At 42.1% G+C, this 23,466-nt stretch overlaps 1 protein-coding gene across 2 annotated transcripts in view; it reads left to right on the top strand.

Annotated features, from left to right (window-relative positions):
* The first annotated feature begins 5,603 nt into the window (after nucleotides 1-5,603).
* The window catches only part of spns2 (SPNS lysolipid transporter 2, sphingosine-1-phosphate), a 133,484-nt gene continuing 115,621 nt past the window's right edge, over nucleotides 5,604-23,466 (top strand). For both annotated transcript variants that reach the window (XM_029701718.1, XM_029701719.1), the window contains exon 1: nucleotides 5,604-6,080. In XM_029701718.1, coding sequence (XP_029557578.1) covers nucleotides 5,849-6,080 — 232 coding nt within the window. In that variant the 5' untranslated portion in view covers nucleotides 5,604-5,848. The remainder of the gene's footprint in view (nucleotides 6,081-23,466) is intronic.

Here is a 23,466-nt window from a genome sequence, read left to right as displayed (position 1 = left end):
GTCCCCTGCCTAAGGTGGACGAGACGTGAAATTATCGAATTGGTCCAACACCGCTTCTCCTTCCTCCCATACGGCGTTGGCCCAGTCCAGGGCTTTCCCTGAGAGACAGGAGACGAGGGCGGACACGCTCTCACGGCCCGAAGGAGCCGGGTGGACGGTTGCCAGATACAGCTCCAGCTGGAGTAGGAACCCCTGACATCCCGCAGCCGTCCCATCATACTCCCTCGGAAGAGCGAGCCGAATCCCACTGGTACCGGGTGAAGGAGGGGTGAGTAGTGGTGCCCTTGGTGGTGCTGGTGGAGGCGCTGGAGGAACTCCTCTTCTCTCCCAGCGATCCATAGTCTGCAGGACGCGATCCATGGCGTTGCCGAGATGTTGTAGCATGGCCGCATGCTGCTGGACTTGATCCTCGACCCCTAATACGGGGGTGTCTGCTCCTGCTGACTCCATATGGTTGTGGTGCGTGATTCTGTCAGAAGGTGGGTGTAGCTGGTGCATGATTTGCAAAATGTAATACAGAAATTTCTGTATTCACGCCCCTGGGGCAATACTTTCTAGGGGCAGCTTTGGCAGCGATTACAGCTTTGAGTCTTTCTGGGTAAGCCTCTGAGAGTCTTCCCTGTGGCTCAGTTGGTAGAGCATGGTGTTTGCAACGCCAGGGTTGTGGGTTCGATTCCCACAGGGGGCCAGTACAAAATAAATTGCATGAAATGTATGCATTCACTACTGTAAGTCACTCTGGATGAGAGCATCTGCTAAATGACTAAAATGTTTTAAAAAATCCATGCCTAGATTACACCATAGATTTTTTTATTAGACTTAAGTCAAAACTGTAACTGGGCTACTGAGGAACATTCACTGTCTTCTTGGTATGTAACCCCAGTGTATATTTGGCCTTGTGTTTTGGCTTATTCTCCTGCTGAAAGGTGAATTAATGTCCCAACGTCTGTTGGAAAGCAGACTGAAACAAGTTTTTCTCCAGGATTTTGCCTGTGCTTAGGTCCATTAATTTCTTTATCTAGAAAAACTCCCCAGTCTAAAAATAAGGGCTTAAATGGGGTCCTAAAATTCTAAATCAAATATCTAATTGATCCATGGTATGTCCTTCTTAAAACAATTCCATATGCAACTTCGAACCTTTAAGAATTAGACTTTTAGACTTATAAGAATAGAACACTATTACTGCACACAGAGTGTGTCCATGCAACTTATTATGTGACTTGCACATTACTACTCCTGAACTTATTTAGGCTTGCCATAAAAAAGGGATTGTATACTTTTTTCATTTTTTATTCATTTATCAAATCCTTGAAAAACATGATTCTACTTTGACATTATGGGTAGTGTGTGTAGGCCACTGATCCCTAACATTCTCTATTTAATCACACTTCAATTCAGGCTGTAACACAACAAATTGTGGAAAAGTCAAGGTTTGTGTTCTTTACTCATATGATGTTTTATGTTGTTTTCTTTGTAAGGGGGTACAATTAATTATCAGGTAGAACAGAAATCCCTGAGGGTTGTACAAATTCTCTAATATAAATTGCAATCACATTTCTTTCCTCCTCAAAAATGTCTGTCCATCTGTCTGTCTGTGTGTGCCTGTCAATGCATGAAACTGTCTGCATGTCAATGTCCGCCTCTGTCTCCTTCTGTGTGTGTGTGCCTTATAAATGATGTGTTGTGAATGGAAATACGGTTTCCTCTGATAATAATGCAGGATGGGACTGTTGTAACCCCTGAACACACACATGCGCGTACGCGCGCGCACACACACACACACACACACACACACACACACACACACACACACACACACACACACACAGACAACCCTTGACCCACCATTGGCGTGCACCAACATACTCTTATCAATGATGCAAAACTCACACTGACACACACACAGACACAATGGTCCCTGATAACCTTACTGTTGCTCTTGTAAGCCATTGGGAAATCTGAATTGAAAAGGTGGCAAGGGGCCTAAAACACCAATGTCTGTCTGACAAAGGAGAGTCAAGTGACAGTTGGAGATTGATTTAATTTAATAGTAATAATATACTGAATTAGCCTAATACAAAAAATAGTTTAATATATTGAAAATAGAGACAAGACAGCATGGACATGATCCTTACCTTTCTAAAAATCAGTAGCTAATATAAAAGAGATCAAATTATGTTCATGTATAGCTAATATTCAATTGATCGTTTCAACTGTTGAAAGGGTTTTGATGACAATCGTGAATCGATTAGCTCCATCGAAAGTGATTTGATCTCACAATGTAACGGTTGTATCCTTTAAAGCTGTCTATATTATGCATATTGGGAGAAAGTTAACATGGGGCGAGTGCCTCTGATCTCCTCAACATGAAAAAACGACATCAGTCGAAACCATATGGGTGAATAATGTTCGAAATTGATATTCTGTATGTTGTGGAATCAACAAGATCAATGAAAATGTAACAATGGTTTAGGAACAATGTGTCTAAGAAGATCTTCCTTGTGTCAACTGTGAGAATATCATTTGTCTTTTTTAAATCTAGATCACACAAGAGCTGTCCAGTGTGCTGAACACACCATCTCAACCCTGCATCACTTGGTCAACACACAATTTTACATTTTGATGGATTTAATGTTTTTACAAATGGGTTCGCATGGGCTACTATACTGGACCTTTATCAAAAGAATAACAAAACAGCCACTGGTACATACTTTGTGTGTTTCAACAACTGTGTAATTGAATATTGAAAGGCTGTATGGAACATTTCTTGACAATGCGCAATACAAAAGGTACCTCTTAGATAGCTCCATTAGCGACATTTCAAGCTAGCTGTGGAGTGAGTTTACGGTACGTTATTAACACTGTTAGATATCGTGTGAAAAAGCCACAAATTTAAGTATTGGGCACGTGTCCATAACTTCCAGGAGGCCCCCATTGATTTTGTTATTCATTCTCACTCAGATATCATATGAACATGGCATAAGTCATGGCAAAATGTGTAGAATTGCAGGAAATTAGTTTTAAGACTGCAAACATTTCTCTCCACTCCATGGCAAAATGACTATAGCCTAAGCTTATCTTAAAGTCCAAGGTCCAACACACTCGTGATAGAAAAGCCTAATCGCTGGGCTATGTTATCAGTGCAAAACATCATCAGTATTCTTTCTCATCAGTATTAACAAAGAACTACAATTACGTGTAATAACGCCTTGTTCACACAACAGCATCATTGCATTTTGGTACACCAGAAGTACTTGCTTGCCTTGCAGCCTTGCAGATGCAATTTCAGTGTGTTCTCTGTTCTATGTGGTGCCTATGTACTTGGAGACTTTGGATATATCCAACATATGTAACAAATTGTATATTCAGACTTGACAGAAATAGTGGCAAAAGGTGAATGTTGAACTTTTGTTGCACACATATCCAGTTGAAATGTTGGATTACATAATTAGAAAGTTTGACTGCAGAATTGAATACACAGCATTGATGCAATAATGCTGTTGGTCTGATCGAGGCGTAAATGTGCGTAGATGCCTGAAGCTCCCAGCTCCATTCTGTGGCCGAACACCTCAGAAGCCTCTTTAATTGGGAGGCAATCTGCAAGTCTGCAACCATAGCCGCGGGAAGTATGGGCGCTGAGGGTGCTGCAGCACCCCCTGAAATAAATAAAAAATAAATATGAATCACCACAAAATAATAATAATAAAAAAAAAAAAAGAAATCTCACAAAAGTAGTGCACTGGGGCTTTACTAGACCTGTATTAGTGGACCGGATGCCAGCAAGACACATTTTTTTTCTCCCCAGACTAGCTTGCGGTGTGTGGCACCTGTGTAAATAAATAAACTGCCGAAGAAGTTGCTAAAGTGTATCATGATTATTTTTGTTGTGATGTGGCGCACGGATTGAGAAGACTACGGCAATGTAATGATGCAACCAGTCTCTTTACCGTCAGATGCATCAAACTCTTTGCGTTCCGAAGGAAGTCATTCATTGTCATTGGAGCAGTCTGCAATGCTACGTTTTTTTGCTTTCTTGAGTAAGGCAGCTCCAAAATGCAGGTGTTTCAGCCTAGCTCAGTGCTTTCTGTGGTGGTGGGGCTAGCCAGCAGAATATAAATCAAATCAAATCAAATTGTATTTGTCACATGCGCCGAATACAACGGGTATTCAGAATACAACTTTACAGTGAAATGCTTACTTACAAGCCCTTAACCAACAATGCAGTTTTAAGAAAATACCTAAAAACGTAAGAGATAAGAAAAACAAACAATTAAGGAGCAGCAGTAAATAACAATAGCGGGGCTATATACAGGAGGTACAGGTTCAGAGTCAATGTGGCAGGTCGAGGTAATTGAGGTAATTATGTACATGCAGGTAGGGTCATTAAAGTGGCTATGCATAGATAATAACAGAGAGTAGCATACAGAGAATTGTGCCTGATTGACTCAGTTTTCTGTCACCCATGAGACAGTACATCATCCCCAATTCTAAGGTTAGAGCTCTAAAATGTAGAGTTATATTAGAAGTGCCCATCCAAGAAGAGTCAAGGTCATTGGCCACAGACATAATGACATCTAATCACGTTATATCTACAGTAGCTTTGATTGGACTGATGCTGCGGCAGTATGTCAACATCATACTTTCAAAATCTTAGCTAGCAAGCATAACCATGAATCAAGTCGACAAACAAATCCTTTTCAATCCTAGTCATATGAAGAAAAATTAGAGACAAAACGTATCTGTGCTCATCGGCCATTGGACATAAATATTACACAACAAGTTGGAAATCGCAAATTCAACAATGAGTGGTTTGGGAAGGAATCAGTGGCGAACTGAGTTCAAGACAACTGGGAACTTGCCAGAGAGATATGTATTCCGTAGCTAAAAAGTAATACTAAGTGTATGTTGAGAATTAAGCTGTTAATAGCCCATGTGCCTCACCCTAATAATTTGGTCTATTTTCACTAAGGCGGTATTGTAAACACATCGTTCGTTGCCGGTGTGCTTGTTTCCCTATAACCTGTTTTAGAGAAATGTAATAATCGAATACTCTAAGAGCTTTCACTGTCTGTGTATATGTAAGAACGGCCCGTGTTCTGCATTCTGTCGCTGTACATTTCAAACGTGCTGAACAAATAGTTATATTGACTACGTCTGTCGTCTCTCGCTCATTGTCTTCATCGAAATGACGGATTGCCTCTTATCCGCTTGTCGTCCCCTTATGCCGTAGTTTGTACATCTCAATTGTCAGTAGAAACCACATTTGTTTAAGCATGTCAGCCATATCAGCTATGCTTTTTTAAATAAAAGGCAGTAAATGAGGCTAAATGAACTATAGCAGTGGCGACAGCTTTATGTAGGCAGTTTGTGGTCACCGTTATAGTGCAATTAATGTATTGTTTAGTGTTGCGTTTTTGTTTTTTTTGCCCCACCAATATTTACATGCTAAAATCGCCACTGGTAAACACACCTCACTGAAATTGCAATTCCCCGCATTCTCTCCACACATCAGGTGCCAATATGTTCATTCGCTGCGGGGCTCATGGAGGCGGAGTTTTTAAGCCAGGTCACACCCCCTCCACTAGGACTTCATGGTACTCAGGGAAAAACCTAAGGAGCGCAAGAGCCGGTCAGTGCTGTCAGTGTGCTGGTAAAATGAGCCATATCGAGACGCGACTCCCTCTCAAACGCTTAACAAGACGACATCTTCAACGCGTCTAATCTTGCATTGCGAGTAATCACAGCTGGAGATTTCTAACCGTTTACTAGGCGTCCTAACGTTGATCGATCGTTTCCTTCTGTGCGTTGTGGCTGATTCTCTGTTGCGCTGGATCTGTCGTGTCAGAAGATGTGTGTGGAGAGCGATGGATGCGAGATAGAGGGCTGCAGCAGTTCTGATGAGGTGCACACTCTCTCGGGCAGCATGAGTCCTGGACTGAAATCCAGCCCGGACCTCCATCCCTGCAAGCCCGGGCAGAAATTCCGAGCTGCGCTGCTCAGATGCCGGTCTCCGGCGGCTGCGGCTGGGATTCTCAGTTTTGGGAATGTGCTCAATTACATGGACAGATACACTGTGGCAGGTAAGAGCCCGACATTTATCTTTGTGTAAATGCAATTATCACATCCCAATGAGGGACCATCGCACAAGTGTGGAATTAATGTTGTTTATTGTATGTTTTTTTTCTTCTATACAGCCCATGTACAGTGAAATTAGAATACATAGGCTACATTAGCCTACTTTGTGTAAACCCTGCTCTCTCCAATGAGAGCAATCGAACAATGACCGGATTTGCCCACGCGCAGTGGGCAGTCGTGGCTATTCACTGTACAAAGAAGCAACAATGTAGTCTCCATATTCAATATAGGCTATTCTCACATAGATCATTTATTGAAAGGATTTGGTGAAAGGTGACTCAATCAAATATATCAGTTCCTTTTATTTGCGGGGTATCAGGCAGGAAAGAGCAGGGGCCTTGCGATATTGATTGGCACTGTCCTAAATAATCGCACATCAATTGAGATCGCCTTGTGTCACTCAGGGAGGCTGCTGCGGTGCGGTTGCTACTGGTTCAGAGGATTTGAAGCGCTTTGGAATTAGGGGGGGGGGAGAAAAGACCAAAAACATACCCTGCTATAAGACCCAAAGCACCCATGCTAATTATTATAGGGTTATAATTACAAGATTGTGTATATCGAAATAGATATCAAAATAAATATACAAAGAGGTGCACATAGCCTACCGTGTTTCTGATATGCTCCCTCTCTCTCTCTGATGACCCTTCCAGAGGATGTCCATATGTTATGTCTCTGGCCCATTATGTGGAAGGAGTTTTGTAAAAAGCTGGTTTTATTTAGTGTCTTTTAGTTGCACCAACAATACTGGGAAAAAAAGGTCTTATCTATTGGGTAAAGTGCCCAAGATGGTGTTTTCTCACACTGAAAGTATTTTAAACATTGCTGCATTTAATCAACGTTCTGAAAAATGTGTGTTTACTCATCCACAACTGTCACATCAAGATGTGGGGAAGAAAATACTCTTCCTTGGAAATGTGACGCACCCTCTCTCTCCTAGAGTGTTGCCTTCCCTGTGCATATGATAATGATTTCCCTGCTGGCGTTTTCACAAGAGAACAATACTTTTGAAAAACACTTTTGAATAATTAACAAATCCTACTATGAGACTTTAAAGTGTTCCAGATATGAAATATTACCTTCAAGATTGTTACAATATTAATAAAATGTTAGTTGAGGATGTTCAAAAGCAGCTTTGCTCTGTGCCCCTGCTTGGCCTGTTAGTAAACAATAGAGTGGTTTGGGTGTATACTGGTAAAAAATATTTGATTTGACAGCTCAGTCAATGAGACGCACATACACTTGGATATTCAAATTAGCTACAACATGGGGCCACTGGGGCAGGCTGACCGAGCCCGGCTGCACCAAGTAAAATAGTATGGATGGATTAAGGATTTGGAAACGCATAATGGAACTACTAGGACACTATACTAGAACAGCAATAAATGCAGACTCATTTCTGTCCTTGCTTTATCACTATATTCCCGATATTTTTGTTGTTAGCTACCTAACTTGCTAGTCGTGAAGCTACTTCTGCTACCTATATGAGTCAACAACAGCTAATTAGGTTTCCTCTTGACATATAACTTTTACCTACAAATAAGATTTAAAATAGACGGGAATGGTGAGATGGTTGGTGTGTGGAGGACCTGCTTTCTTGTTGGCTAGCCAGCTAGCTAAATTAGTCACGATAGCTAACGTTAGCAAACTGCTTCTAAATTACCAGTAGGCCAACTCTTACAAACCACGTCATTTGAAATAGAAGTGACTGGCGAGATACAGTAGTTGTTCCATTGGCTCTGTCCTTTTTGCTAACACCAGCTGTGGCTTGCTTGGCTTGCTAGCTAGCTTGCTTGCTTGTGTGAAGTGAGTGCGCACTCCTGAGCCTGTGTCTTCCCTATTCTCGAGAAAGAATAGATTTTCACTGGACAGTTACTTTAATCTAACCCTCTCTGCCTCTGGTTGGACCTACTACGTTTCCATAGAAACCACACTGCAGTTAACCAATACATTCTTTTGAGTGCTCAATTTAATTTTACGCATGATACACCTCCTTAAAGTAAGTGCTAGAATACTACTTTGTGAAAGGATAGCCTATGCTGGATGCATATTACAATGAGCTGTCCAAAATAATGCAATACTGTGACTCTAAGTTATTGAGGTGTAAAAGAAGATATTAACATAAATCTTGGAATGATTATCAGGATGTCATTTTCAGTTTTCTAATGGCCTTGGAGTGTCTTATTCTCAGTAATTAAAATGATCAAAATGAATGCGTCTCGCACTGGCTCTCCAAAATCCACAAATTTAAGCTACATTTTTGAACACCATCATAATATCAGATGAAGTCTGAAGAATCCATTATTTGTGGGAGTTTAGTTTGTAGGCTGATAGCATTTTTGGCACAGCTATCCTCTCCATCTTATTATGTTGCAGATGTTTCCAGTGTACCTTCTCCGTGGACTAAAGGAGCAGAGATGTCCCGCAAAATATAATCAATTATAGCAGACACAGTATAGCAGTGGCGTGTTATATCACCTTGTGGATTGTTAGATTCATTTTGACACGTTATGCATTAGTAATGAGGCTGTGATTATGTAATGTGTTGTTTGTTACTGCAGATTGCTTGGTGTGCAAATGTTGTCCTCATATTGCGCAAAATCAATCACTGGACCTGCACATTCTATTCCATAATGGAAGTGAAGGAGATGCCAATAGAATTCAGCTTTACGCATCTCTTCCAAACCACGTGCAGGACTTTGTTAGTTGGTATGGAAGGGGCTAAACATACTGCCGCAGCACGCAGCAAGGAGAGCAGTCTGTTCATGGCGAGAAGGACATACAATAGTAGAGTGAGAGATATTGTGTAGCCTACTGTAGAGTAAAGTACTGCACTGACTAAGTATATCATCCATATCATTTATTTTATAATATATTTAGATATTAATTTGCATAATATTTAGTGTGTTTATATTCAAACACGTTCACATTTAGTAGCCCAGGTATTTCAGTTGGCAACCAGTACAGATAGAACAAAATGTACAGATGAAGGCTTATGCTTTACTGTGAACACGTGTCTTCAAAGTGTACCAGATGGAGGGAGATTGTGAGTAGGTAGGTGTGAGTATGTAGGGCTTCTGTCAAAGGATATAGCATCAAATTCAGATTCACACAGAGGTGATCTCTTCTCAGTTGGGTTATTATTGTTTTAGAGGCAGTTCTGCCTTTGATTTTACGCTAGATAGATATCACCACTAGAGGCAAACGACAGAGGCGAGCTTCTGAATGATCTATTCTCAATGGGAGAGATAGTTAGCTGAGATAGCCTCGTCCTTCCCTGTGCCAAGAATGTGTTGATGTACAGTTGCATAGCTAATCTCAGCACCATTCAAACACAATGCAGATAGTTTGAAAATCCACATCCTTGTCAATCTTCTCTTAAGAGATAAAACATAGTTATAATACAATAACAATGGGTGAGTGAGCTGGTCATCATAGCTGTTTTCTATTCGCACCTCCCTCTCCTGCCCTTACAAAAAAGGTGGTTTTTGAATAAATGCTTCAGAAAGCATGCTAAAAGCCTCAATGTCACTTCAAACCAAATGTTAGAGCAACCCAAATACCATAACAAGTTGCACATATATAATATTGGAGGAAATGATAGGAATAACTCTTTTTGGGGGGGAATACACACCAATACAGCACTATGTGTACATTCAGAGAGTAGCTGGTGTCTATATTACAGTTCTACCAAGTATTCATACCACTGACAGACTTTTATGAGCTGTTTTGACTGCAACTAAGCATATATGTAAGATAATTTAGATTTTTTACATGGTCATACGTAGTTATAACCAGTCATAACCATAGGCAAGTACATAAGGGGCTCCATCTCTGCAGGTGCACTGTGTATCTGGGCAAAATCACTGATAGAAGTCCCCCTCCACCCTCTGGTGGTATGGATAACTTGTTATTATATCTCCAGAGAAGAGAAACCTTTATTTAAATAAAGGCCTTATCCATCAAATTACTATAGTTGGGATTAGGTGTTTTTGGTTGGGGTCAAATGAACCCAAAGTACATTTTGATACAGAAACACTAAACAATGATTTAGATTTTTTTTTAAGAACAAGTTGATTGACAAAGTCATGAAAATGGAAAATAATTGAATAAACCACCTTTGGGCTAGGATAACAAATATGCCTCTGGGGTTAAAATGACCCCAAGTTGCTAGTGTATGAGGTTTAAAGGAAAGATTCACCTATTTTGAATGAATTGTTTTTGTGCCTCTCTATACTATGTTCTATCGATTCCCACGGTCATTTCACGTTTTCATGTGTATCTGATCTATTCTCCATTCAAGCAGGCAGAAATACGGCCGGCATGATTTTATTTCACCTTTATTTAACCAGGTAGGCTAGTTGAGAACAAGTTCTCATTTGCAACTGCGACCTGGCCAAGATAAATCAAAGCAGTTCGACACATACAACAACACAGAGTTACACATGGAATAAACAAACATACAATCAATAATACAGTAGAAAAGTCTATATACAGCATGTGCAAATGAGGTAGGAAAAGGGAGGTAAAGGCAATAAATAGGCCATGGTGGCGAAGTAATTACAATATAGCAATTAAACACTGGAATGGTAGAATGTGCAGAAGATGAATGTGCAAGTAGAGATACTGGGGTGAAAAGGAGCAAGATAAATAAATAAATACAGTATGGGGATGAGGTAGATTGGATGGGCTATTTACAGATGAGCTATGTACAGGTGCAGTGATCTGTGAGCTGCTCTGACAACTGGTGCTTAAAGCTAGTGAGGGAGGTAAGAGTCTCCAGCTTTAGTAATTTTTGCAGTTCGTTCCAGTCATTGGCAGCAGAGAACTGGAATGAGAGGCGGCCAAAGGAGGAATTAGCTTTGGGGGTGACCAGTGAGATATACCTGCTGGAGCGCCTGCTACGGGTGGGTGCTGCTATGGTGACCAGTGAGCTGAGATAAGGTGGGGCTTTACCTAGCAGAGACTTGTAGATGACCTAGAGCCAGTGGGTTTGGCGACGAGTATGAAGCGAGGGCCAGCCAACGAGAGCGTACAGGTCGCAGTGGTGGGTAGTATATGGGGCTTTGGTGACAAAACGGATGGCACTGTGATAGACTGCATCCAGTTTGTTGAGTAGGGTGTTGGAGGCTGTTTTGTAAATGACAGCGCCGAAGTAGAAGGTTTTTCATTAAGTGATGCAAAACTTTCTTTAACCTCACAATGTCAATTTGTTTTTACATCGCATTGTTGTATCAGTTTACATTAATTCCAGCAAACACATTCACACATTTTCAAAAACATTATTAAAATCCCTTTTAGTCCTGTGTATTACATGTAGCAAAAACCAATGGACAGTTAACAATAACAGAAGCTAAAAATAGCTAGCTAGGACGAAATAGAAGGCTAGATGTTGCCTATCACTAAGCTAGCTAGCAGTTAGAAATTAGCATGCGGCCATTAGATAAACATTTCATAAAAAGTAACCTTCTAAACCATTAGCGTGGTTCATATGTACATATGCAAATACACTGAATATGAGCCCTCGTTTGTAAAAAAAATGTGAACCTGCAATTTCACATGTGAAATTGAAATTTTGAGATGTGGCGTTTTCTTACATGTGAAACTGCAAATGTGATTTTCATTACAAACACTTCATTAATGGACTGGAAAACAGCTCAATTTGGCTTTTGTGACTCCGCTCCTTCCTCCATCATGTGCATCTAGTCATTGCGGTTTCAGGTCTGTAGAGAATATAATGATTAACGAGGTGAATATCAAACAATTTAATTTTCTTCCCAGATACTACAGTATATTGTAGATGAATACTGGGGAAGCACTTCTAGTGCTGTGACAGGAGCAGAATAGAGATGGAGAGAGATGGATGGATAGAGGGAGGGAAGGAGAAGAGAGAGAGAGAAATTGAGATGGAAGAGATGCAGGGGAAGGGGCTGCAGGTGGATTTCAGCACTAACCAACCCTTGTGAGGGAAGCTGCATTGGTGACTGCAGCATGTGGTGCAGAGGGGGTCTCCTCTCCATTGAGTGCATGTGCTGCAGAGGGAGAGGGGTTCCCTTCACTGCCACTGCATCTGACCACTGCCTGATGTATTATGCATGTGCAGCATGTGCACAAGACCCTCGGAGAGAGACGCAGGGAGAAGAGGGGGAGCAAGGAGGGAAGCAGGGGAGCAGGATGCAGTGACCTGGCTGGACTGATTTACTGAACACAACAGAAACTTATACTCTCTCCACCTTTACCTAAAATGACCATCTCCTAAGTTCCTCTCCTCTCCTGCTGTATTCTGACAGAGATGGTTGATGGTGTTAGGGTAATTAGTGTGTGCTTTACATCTTCGGTGCTGGTAGTAAAGTGTTCAGGGGGAGGGGTACTGTGGTTAATGTTGTGTGGTTCACTCCTGACTGTATATGCCTCCACCCTCTCTCCACAGCATCTCGCTCTCTCGCTCTCTTTTGCCATTGTGTGACCAAGTATGATGGATCAGTACAGAGGACACAACAGCCCTGGAAACGGGGACATGATGACCATTATTTTCCAGTCTCCCTCTTTCACTCCCTTCCTCTCACTTCCTCCACTCCCTTCCTTTTCCCTCCATCTATCCCTCCCTTAATCCCCCTCTCCTTGTGTCAGGTGCCCATTGTACTGTATCCCCCCCCCCCCCCCCCCACACACACACACACTCAGGGTTTTCCCCTCATTTCAAGTGTGGGGAGGGGCTGACTGCAGTATAGTGGTAGCTGAGTGGTGAGGTGTTAAAGGAGAGTAGACACAGAGCAGAATGCAGGCTGCGTTTAGCCATAGCTTCCTCCTGCCTGCCCCTCCATCAAAAGGTCCTTGTGCTTCCAGCCCTTACATTACTGTAGTGGGCTCTCTGCTGTTTTATCACTGCTGCATTGTCTCTCAGGCTGACAGGGCTGCCTGGCGCCTGCCACCCATCACATCGCCTGATTCTCCTCTTTCTGCATCAATGATCAGAGAATGACAAGAATACACACACACACACACACACACACACACACACACACACACACACACACACACACACACACACACACACACACACTTAATGTACAGTTTCAGTCAAAGTCACACGTATGTACAAAAACAAACACTGTAAGCAAACTGCTATTCATTATATACCTCTTGCCAACATGAACAGAATAAAGAAAACTTCTGCTTTTGTTGATTGCTGTTGCCAGATGTTCTCTACTGGATTTGATTGAGTAATTTAACAAAGTCATGTCATTTACTGCCAATATTCTTTATAGAAGCCATTTCAACCCAATGTGGTCATTTAACAAGGATCGACAGCCCTGGAACAGCACAATTAGAATGAAGGGAACTGTTACGTTTTAAAAAGGAATTTCTAGATCTGAATACTACTGGTCCAGGTTTGCAATGAAAAGCTCATTTACATAGGCTTACTGAACCGACAGAAAACAACACACCTTCTCATGGGAATTTTAGATGTCCCAGCCTCATAAAATTAGATTATAATTATAATAATAATATAAAACACTCTTAATACCCTGGAAAAACATTTGATTCCACTGGAATCACCAAACACATCCATCCATCCATCCATCCAATCAATACATATTTTCCAGCCTTCAAATCTAGACCATGCAACATAAAAAATCCTCCCTAAAATGTTTATAATATAAATATTTATTATATTATAAATATGTTTATAATATCCGTTTCCCTCCGTTCTTGTTAATGCTCTGTAATTTCCCACTGCTCTGTGTTTAATTGAAATACATGCTGGGAACTAGAGAGAGTGCTGCGGGAGCACACAGGGTGTGTCCCAAATGACACTCTGTCCCCTACATAGTGCACCCTACATACGGGCCCTGGTCAAAATGTATGCACTATATAGGGAATATGGTGCCATTTGGGACACAGCCACAGTTATAATTTCTGTGACCTCCATTATTTGCTCTCCCGGCTGTCTGTCTTGGTAAACAGACACGTTGGTCGGTTATGTTAATCTGTTTTTAGTCAGGCAGAGTGAGGAGCCAAACCCACGTGTGATGTAGAAATGCTCAAAGGCCCGGGCCTGCCATGTGTCTGCGGCTGCGTCTGAAAAATGTACTAGCCGTCAAATCCTTGCCTCCTATGTCCTTACTACCTCGATTCCTCTCAATGCAAATTGGAGGAGGAGGTCCGACGGAAGGACCTTGGAACCTTTCGTCCAATGAACTTTTGAAAGGATTTGACAGCTAGTAACATTTTCAGACACACCCTGTTTCACTGTGAGGTGGTGGAGAGGTGGAGGGTGCCAGCTGACCCTGCCAACTAACCCTGCTGCCTTCTAGGCTGTGAGGCCTCAGCTGTTTTGGTAAGTTCTGGGTCGTCTATGTCTTTCTCTCAGCCGTAACTCAAACCCAGACCGACGAGCAACACCGCCCGCCTCGCTCTGGAGGCCCCGGGCCATGCCATGCCGGTTTGAGTGTTGTTGGGTAAAAACACAGCTGTGTGTGTGTGTGTGTGTGTTGTGTGTCTGTGTGTGTGTGTGTGTGTGTGAGAGAGTGTGTGTGTGTGCCTGTGATGTGGTTGTTCCCTTCCTACTCTATTTACAGAGGGCTGTGAAGGGGCAGCAGGGCTGTATATTTGTAGAAAATGAGTTTGAAATGAGCCCATAGGGCTCAGGTCAAAAGTAAAGCACTATAAGTAGGGCACTATAAAGGTAAAAGGGTTCCATTTGGGATGCTACCTGTGGTTGATTGCTCTGTTCTGTAAATTAAAGTTAGTTGATTTGTGATCTAGAACACACTGTCACGGAGTTATCATTCTAAATACAACAGGACTATTAGTGAGAAGGGGATTGGAGTGGAGAAGTCTAGGGTTTTGTCCCAAATGGCACCCTATTCCTACTACTTTAGTGCACTACCCAAAAGAAGGGCACAATGTAGAGAATAGAGTGCCCTTTGGGACGTACCCCTTGAGAGTAAGAGCCAGATGAGTTACGATGGCCAGTCTAGGGTCACTCTGTACGGTCTGTCCAGAGTTTATGGGTCCTGATGGAGCCATTCTACTGTAGCACCAGACGTTTCTATGCCTCTTGGTTTTTAGGAGACTAGGATTTAGAGTGCTCTCTGAGAGTGTAAGACCCATTAAATAAGATTTAATTTGCTGTCGTCGCTCTCAACGCTCTCAGACCCAGAATCGTAGCGGTGGTCTTTCCTCTATTCCCCTAGCAGACAGTCAAAGCTCCCCAGCAGATTATGATAAAGACTGGATTAGCTGTTTAGGGGAATATGGGGGTCCAGGCGGGGGAGGGGGGCAGACGGCTGGGCTGCACTTAAACTTATTTGAAAGATGTGTGTGTCACCCCCCAGTAGCCATTTAGATGCTCTGTCCTCACCCCAAACCCAGCCAGGTTGGAGGGGCCTTAGAACAGCCTAATCTGGGTTTGGCAGATGAAGGGTGGAGACCAGAGCAATAGATTATTAGTGTTTTTCTCAAGGCATCGGGTTCTATTTAGTCTCAGTCAAACTGTTAATTAGGGGCCTGTGACGATGGGGGATAATCTAGCACCTTGAAGGACCCCCTGGAGACTTAAATAATGCCCCAGTCCAGTATCATCAGACTTGGCAGGAAGGCTACAGGGGAGAGGGGTTGACTGGAGAGGAAGAGATTCAGATCAGGATACACACACACACACACACACACAGAGACAGATTCAATTGGGCCAGTGCCGGCCAGGGCTGTTCACCTGCACCTGTGATCCAAACGAGAGCCAGGGGGGCTGCGCCCCAGTACCTTTGGTTATGCAAATTTTGCCTACAGGGCAATTCCATGTTAACGGAATTACGCTTTGACTCCATTTTTTTCACTTTAAAATGTATGCCAACAACCATTGATTTCCAAGTTTACCAAACCATACAAGTCTATGCACAACAAATACTTTAAACATTTTCACTGAAACATTTACAAAAGCTAGTGGAAGAACTGTGCAGATACAAACGTTGGTAACGGAATTATGGTAAAATCTCTCTCAGGTATTTATGCGACCATGTTTTCCAAAAACGATTAAATATTTGCTCCGATTTGAAGGTGCTAAACATAGGATTTGTTATAATCTTTGCATTGTAATTTCAGAAAAGGTCCATAATATATCTGCAGTAATAGTGGAATGACCCGCTAGTGTTGTGATTGGGTGGGATAGTCACCTATTGATTTCTCTCTCCGGAGCGGCATCTGTTGTCAAAATGGGAAAGCTGTTCTGAATTTGAGGCTTTGTTATCTTGTGGAAATAGCTCTCATTTCCTGGTTGCAAAATTTTTACACTGTTCGCTCAATTTCAGATTATGTGAGAAAACAAGCACTGAATAGTGTAGGAAATCATTGTACCATCCAAATCGGTGTGAAATATCTTTTCAATAACACAAAATATTGTTTTTACAGCTTTTTGAAGCAGGTGGACCAAAATCACTGTTTGAAGCTGGTGGACCAAAACCAAAAGTAATTTTCAGTTTTGGTCTGCCAGCTTCAAATACAGTAGCTGTAAAAACGATATTTTTTGTTATTGAAAATATATGTCCAGCGATTTTCATGGTACAATGATTCCCTACACTAAATTAGAATGCAGACATTCAAAGAAATCATATGTGTAGCACCTTTAAGATTCAAAGATGTCTGCAGAAACAATGGGGTTTCAGCTATGACCTGGCACCTTGAGTTTGAAGTACATCTCTTTTGGTTATTGAACTACAGTAAGTGAAGTGGATTTACACCCTGTAACGGAATTGCGGTGACGAAATTACATCATGGGTCCCTGATCTATACTAAACCGCAGTGTTGTAGTACTCGAGCCCGGTCATGAGACCACATATTGAGTGTCTTGGTCTTGTCTCGGTGTATGATACATTTTTACTCGGTCTTGACTCGGTTTCGGATAATGACTTGGTCTCCCATTCAGTCAGTGCATACAAACGCTTCGCCAAGCTAAATATCCACACTACTTTCATGACACATTTATTTCTTATCGCCTATTGAAACTTGGGCTTCCTCCTTTACTGGTAACATTACTGTCCTATACTTTCACTGAAAAATATCGTCAAACTTTGTCGCACTCATCAGAATTTTCTTGTGGGGAAATTGTGGGGGAAATTGTTTCAAAGTTGCGCCCTCACTAATTAGTAAGGGGAGACCTGGGGAAGTTGTAACTTATTTAATCTTTTTATCTATTATACACCTGTTTGGGTTAGCTATAATTTGTAGAGTAGCTCTCTATTGCCCTCAGCATACATTTTTTCACCATTCTGAATGTCTAAAGAATCCATACGTGAATGTTCTTTTGAAATATGAACACAGATAATTTTGAACTCTTATGGTGGCGATTTGACACAATTACAATCATGGTCTTGAACTGGGCTCGCATTTTTCTGGTCTCAGTCTTGACTCAGTCTCGGACCCCTCGGTCTTAACTTGGTCTCGCATATTGTACTGTACTCTACTGTGCTCTACTCACTGTATTGTACTATACAAATTTGTGAAATACGTCTATGATAGGTTCAGATTTGGAAGTTAACATAAAGGCCAGGGTGGACTGACAAAATGTCAACTCCTTTTCAACATCCATGGATGTCCGGTGTCAGTCAGTGCTCACTGGGTGAGGATGCTGGTTACAGTAAATGTTCCAAAGGTCAGCGTCAGTGGCTTGTAGGCTAGGTATGGAAGCCAGTTGATGCTAAATATGTTTATGTTAATTAACGGTCAATTACCGTGAGACCGGCAGTTATTTGCTTGACAATCACCGGCTGACACAATTTTGTGACCGCCGCAGCCCTAGGAAGGACGTATGTATCTTTGTAGTGACTGGTTGTATTGATACAACATCTAAAGTGTAATTAATACATTTCACCATGCTAAAAGGGAAATGTAATGCATCCTTTTTTTTTATCTATCTACCTTGGTGCCTTGGTCTTTGTGGTTAAATCTGTGTTTGATATTCATTGCTCGACTGAGGGACCTTACACATAATAGTATGCGTGGGGTACAGAGATGAGGTAGCCATTCATAAATCATGTTAAACACTATCAGTGCACACAGAGTCTATGCAATTATTATGTGACTTGTTAAGCAAATGTTTACTCCTGAACTTATTTAGGCTTAACATAACAAAGGGTTTGAATACTTATTGATTTAAGACATTTCAGCTTTTTATTTTTTATTTACATTATGGGGTATTGTGTGTAGGCCAGTGACAAAAAAATCAAAATTGTATCAATTTTAAATTCAGACTGTAACACAACAAAATGTGGAAAAAGTCAAGGGGTGTGAATACTTTCTGAAGGCACTGTATGCTGCTATGAACTTCACTTGTTGGTGCTCATGAAAAAACATTTTGTGTAGGAGTATACGTAGAATTGCATGTAGAATTGCATGCAATTTTGTACCTGGACCCTACTAAAACCTGTGCCTCGTGTGTAGCCTAAATCCTAGAAATACCTCTGCTCTACTCTATGCCACTACGAAAATGCAATTATAGATCCATGTCCAACTCTCCCATCTTCCCCACCCATCCTGGCTCGCCCCTGGGTGTAGGGCCGCCTCACCTCTCAAATCTCCATTTTACCCCTGCACACACACGCAGGGTGGCTTTTAGATGACTGTACGGAAATAATCATCTTTAAGATAACTTGTTTATGACACTGTCTAATTGGTCTAAGAGAGGGCCAGCCATTGTGTGAGGGTGATCCATTCAGGGGAGTTAGGACAGCCACAGGGGACTGGGTGAGCCAGTCTGACAGGCTCTGCTTCTTCCTGCCTGGCCACCCCTGGAGTTACTGGTTAGACCCCTGTGGCTGTGGCTGCTGGCTGGTTCTCAGTGGCTGGTCCTCACTGACCCAGCTGTCAGTAGAGACTACAGTGGCCTGGGCTGTGGCAACATACTGTTACTGTACTGTAGGCCTACTGTATATCTCGCTCTCTGTCTGTCTCTTCTCTCTATTCTCTCCCTCTCTCTCTCAGTTCAATTTCAATTTAAAGGACTTTATTGGCATGGGAAACATGTTTACATTGCCAAAGCAAGTGAAATAGATAATAAACAAAAGTGAAATAAACAATAAAAAATTAACAATGAACATTACACTCACAAAAGTTCAAAAAGAATAAAGATATTTCAAATGTCATATTATCTCTATTTACATTATTTGTAATGATGTGCAAATAGTTAAATTACAAAAGGGAAACTAAATAAACATAAATATAGGTTGTATTTACAATGGTGTTTGTTCTTCACTGGTTTCCCTTTTCTTGTGGCAACAGGTCACACATCTTGCTACTGTGATGGCACACTGTGGTACTTCACCCAATAGATATGGGAGTTTATCAAAATTGGATTTGTTTTCAAATTCTTTGTTTGTCTGTGTAATCTGAAGGAAATATGTTTCTCTAATATGGTCATACATTTGGCAGGAGGTTAGGAAGTGCAGCTCAGTTTCCACTTCATTTTGTGGGCAGTGTGTGCACATACCCTGTCTTCTCTTAAGAGCCAGGTCTGCCTTTGGTAGTCTTTCTCAATAGCAAGGCTATGCTCACTAAGTCTGTACATAGTCAAAGATTTCCTTAATTTTGGGTCAGTTACAGTGGTCAGGTATTATGCCACTGTGTCTGTCTGTTTAGGACCAAATAGCGTTCTAATTTGCTATGTTTTTTTGGAAAATCGTTACAAATTTGTCAAGTAATTATCTTTTTATTTTCTCATGATTTGGTTGGGTCTAATTGTGTTGCTGTCCTGGGGCTCTGTGGGGTCTGTTTGTGAACAGAGCCCCAGGACCAGCTTGATTAGGGGGCTCTCCTCCAGGTTCATTTCTCTGTAGGTGATGGCTTTGTTATGGAAGGTTTGGGAATCGCTTTTCTGGATTTTGATCATTCGCGGTTATTCTGCTCTGCATGCATTATTTGGTGTTTTACATTGTACATGGAGGATAGTTTTGCAGAATTCTTCATGCAGTCTCAATTTGGTGTTTGTCCCATTTTGTGAAATATTGGTTGGTGAGCGGATCCCAGACCTCACAACTATAAAGGGCAATGGGTTCCATAACTAATTCAAGGATTTTTTGCCAGATTCTAATTGTTATGTCGAATTTGATGTTCCTTTTAGGCCTGGACCGTCACAGTAGGTGTGAGCAGAGCATGTTGAGCATCTGATACATACCTCTAAGGTCACAGGTTGGGGCTTGGGCAGGTGTAATAGTTGGGGTTGGGCCTGTTGCTCTGCTCACTGTCTGGGAATATGTCCTGCTGTCATGTTGAGGTCCTTGCTGCAGGTGTGGGGGGCATGGGGTGGGCAGAAGGGGCATAGGTCTGATATGGGGGCCTATATAGGGTCTGGCCAGGGTGTGCTTGGGGTGATCTTAGCTGGTTGGGGTGTGGCTGGTGATGCTGTGGTCTGGGTGTAGGTCCTCTTGTTGTGGATTCTCTCGGTGCAGGTCCTTCGGGGGGGAGGGGTCTTGCAGGTCTGGGAGGGTGTCTCGCTGGTCTGGGTGAGACACCCTCCCAGACATAGCTGCGGGGTGTCCGTTGCTCTGTTACTCCTGTGTGTGTCCATCTCCATCTTAACATGGCCAAATGATCCACCATTTTAAAACTCCTCAGAGAGATTACAAAGAGAACACATAACATGGTGTAGCTCTGTAGGTTCCTGTCAGTAGCACTAAATGTAGATAGTCCAAATCCTAAGCATAGAAAAAGTAGATGGAACCACGTAACCATTTCAGTGCCATACAACTTAAAATGGAGGACGTTTTTTGTGACATTTTCTCGTCTGAGGATCCTAATGTGTTATTTCAGATTTCCTCTATAGACAGTCACAGAGAACCCAAAGTGTCAAAGTCTGGTATCTCTGAAGAAGCCTTGTACAAATTGGACGTCATGCTACTAAATTAAAGTTTGGGGGTAGACCTCCCTGCCTCCGCCCGACTCCGCCACATCAGACTTGGCTGTTGCCTGTCATCTCCCTCTTGTCCTCCTCTCTCTCCTTCCCTCTCTTTTTATAGTGTTCACATTAAAGGCTCCCAAACAACAACAGAAGCATTAAAGAGATGGAAAAAAGCTCTAGTAATTTTGTTTATAGACTTGTCTCTCGCTCTCTCTTTCTTTCTCCACAGTGGTTTTTTCCATCTGCTTGGGACTGGGAGTGGCTCGGCTCTCAGAGTTGGTCTAAGAGTTAGAAAAGCCACACTGTACATCACCATTATATGGGATATAGTCTCTCGTGACAGACTATACTGTATAAAACACTATTTATACATTGGGTTAATCTAGCATTTTGTGCATAGGATTTGAGTGGAAAATATGTCTTAGTGGATATCCAAGGCACCTTTTTTTCACTGTAGACAATCAGATAGAAAGGCTGTACAGTAGACACAGTAGGCCTAGTTGTGTTTTGATGAAATATTTGATTTCCTGCCAGAGCTCTTTTCCCGAGTTGGTTTTCCCTGGGTTCTGTTAAAGCCCACTTGCTAGCGTGCGATTCCCATTGCGGAGGGAAAACAGTCTGTGTTCTTTAGGGCTCAGATTTAGCCGACGTCTGTAATAGTAAGCAGTGGAATTACACACCGCCTCTTCCTCGGTCAGCCACCGAAGCTTTCATATGGTCAAGTCACCCCATCACCCCTCACCCCTTGCTCCCTAAGTATGAGCTGATCTCATGTCCTCTTGTTTTGGTCACAGAGGGGTGAGGGTTGACTCTGGGGGACATTGGTGTAATAATGGGTCTGTGTTATTTTAGCATTGACCAGGTATTTTGCATTCCTCACCACAACAATGAGGCCAGTAGTACGTGGTGTAACATTCTAGTGTAGATATTTACGGTGCCTCCGGAAAGTATTCAGACCCCTTGACTTTTTCCACATTTTCTTAGGTTACAGCCTTATTCTAAAATGTATTCAATTGTTTTTTCCCTCATCAATCTACACACAATACCCCATAATAACGAAGCAAAGACAAATTTTTTGACATTTTAGCAAATGTATACATTTTTTTATTATAAATAAAATGTACATAAGTATTCAGACCCTTTACTCAGTACTTTGTTGAAGCAGCTTTGGCAGCGTTTACAGCCTTGAGTCTTCTTGGGTATGACGCTACAAGCTTGGCACACATGAATTTGTGGAGTTTCTCCCATTCTTCTCTGCAGATCTTCTCAAGCTATGTCACGTTGGATGGGGAGTGTTGCTGCACAGCTATTTTCAGGTCTCCCTAATCTTATTTCTCATGGTCTGAGAGTCCTTTAGGTGCCTTTTGGCAAACTCTAAGTGGGCTGTCATGTGCCTTTTACTGAGGAGAGGCTTCCCGTCTGGCCACTCTACCATAAGGGCCTGATTGGTGGAGTGCTGCAGAGATGGTTGTCCTAGGAGTTTCTCCCATCTCCACAGAGGAACTCTGGAGCTCTGCCAGAGTGACAATCAGGTTCTTGGTCACTTTCTTGACCAAGGCCCTTCTCCCCCGATTGCTCAATTTGGCTGGGCTGCCAGTTCTAAGATGAGTCTTGGTTGTTTCAAACTTCTTGTTTGATGGAGAATGATGGAGGCCACTGCGTTATTGGGGACCTTCAATGCTGCAGACATTTTTGGTACCCTTCCCCAGATCTGTGCCTCGACACATTCCTGTCTCCGAGCTGTACGGACAATTCCTTCGACCTCATGGCTAGGTTTTTGCTTTGACATGCACTGTCAACTGTGGGACCTTTATATAGACACAATTGTGCCTTTCCATATCATGTCCAATCAACTGAACACAGGTAGACTCCAATCAATTTGTAGAAACATCTCAAGGGTGATCAATGGAAACAGTAGGCACCTGACCTCAATTTCGTGTCTCATAGAAAAGGGTCTGAATACTTATGTGATATTCGTATTTTTTTTTCATACATTTGCAAAAATGTCCAAAAACCTGTTTTCATTTTGTCATTAAGGGGTATTGTGTGTAGATTGCTGAGGATAAAAAATAAAATAAAAATGTAGAACAAGGCTGTAACGTAACAAAATGGTGAAAAAGTCAAGGGGTCTGAATACTTTCCAATTTAAAAACAATCATTAGGCCCTAATCTATGGATTTCACATGACTGGAAATACAGATATGTGTCTGTTGGTCACAGATACCTTAAAAATAAAGGTAGGGACGTGGATCAGAAAACCAGTCAGTATCTGGTGTGACCACCATTTGCGTCATGCAGCGCGACACATCTCCTTCGCATAGAGTTGATTGTGGCCTGTGTAATGTTGTCCCACTCCTCTTCAATGGCTGTGCGAAGTAGCCGGATATTGGCGGGAACTGGAATACGCTGTCATACACGTAGATCCAGAGCATCCCATGAGGCCG

Source organism: Salmo trutta, chromosome 19 (genome assembly GCF_901001165.1).
Source record: "Salmo trutta chromosome 19, fSalTru1.1, whole genome shotgun sequence".
Classification (NCBI taxonomy): domain Eukaryota; kingdom Metazoa; phylum Chordata; class Actinopteri; order Salmoniformes; family Salmonidae; genus Salmo; species Salmo trutta.
This window is presented reverse-complemented; position numbering and strand designations above follow the sequence as displayed.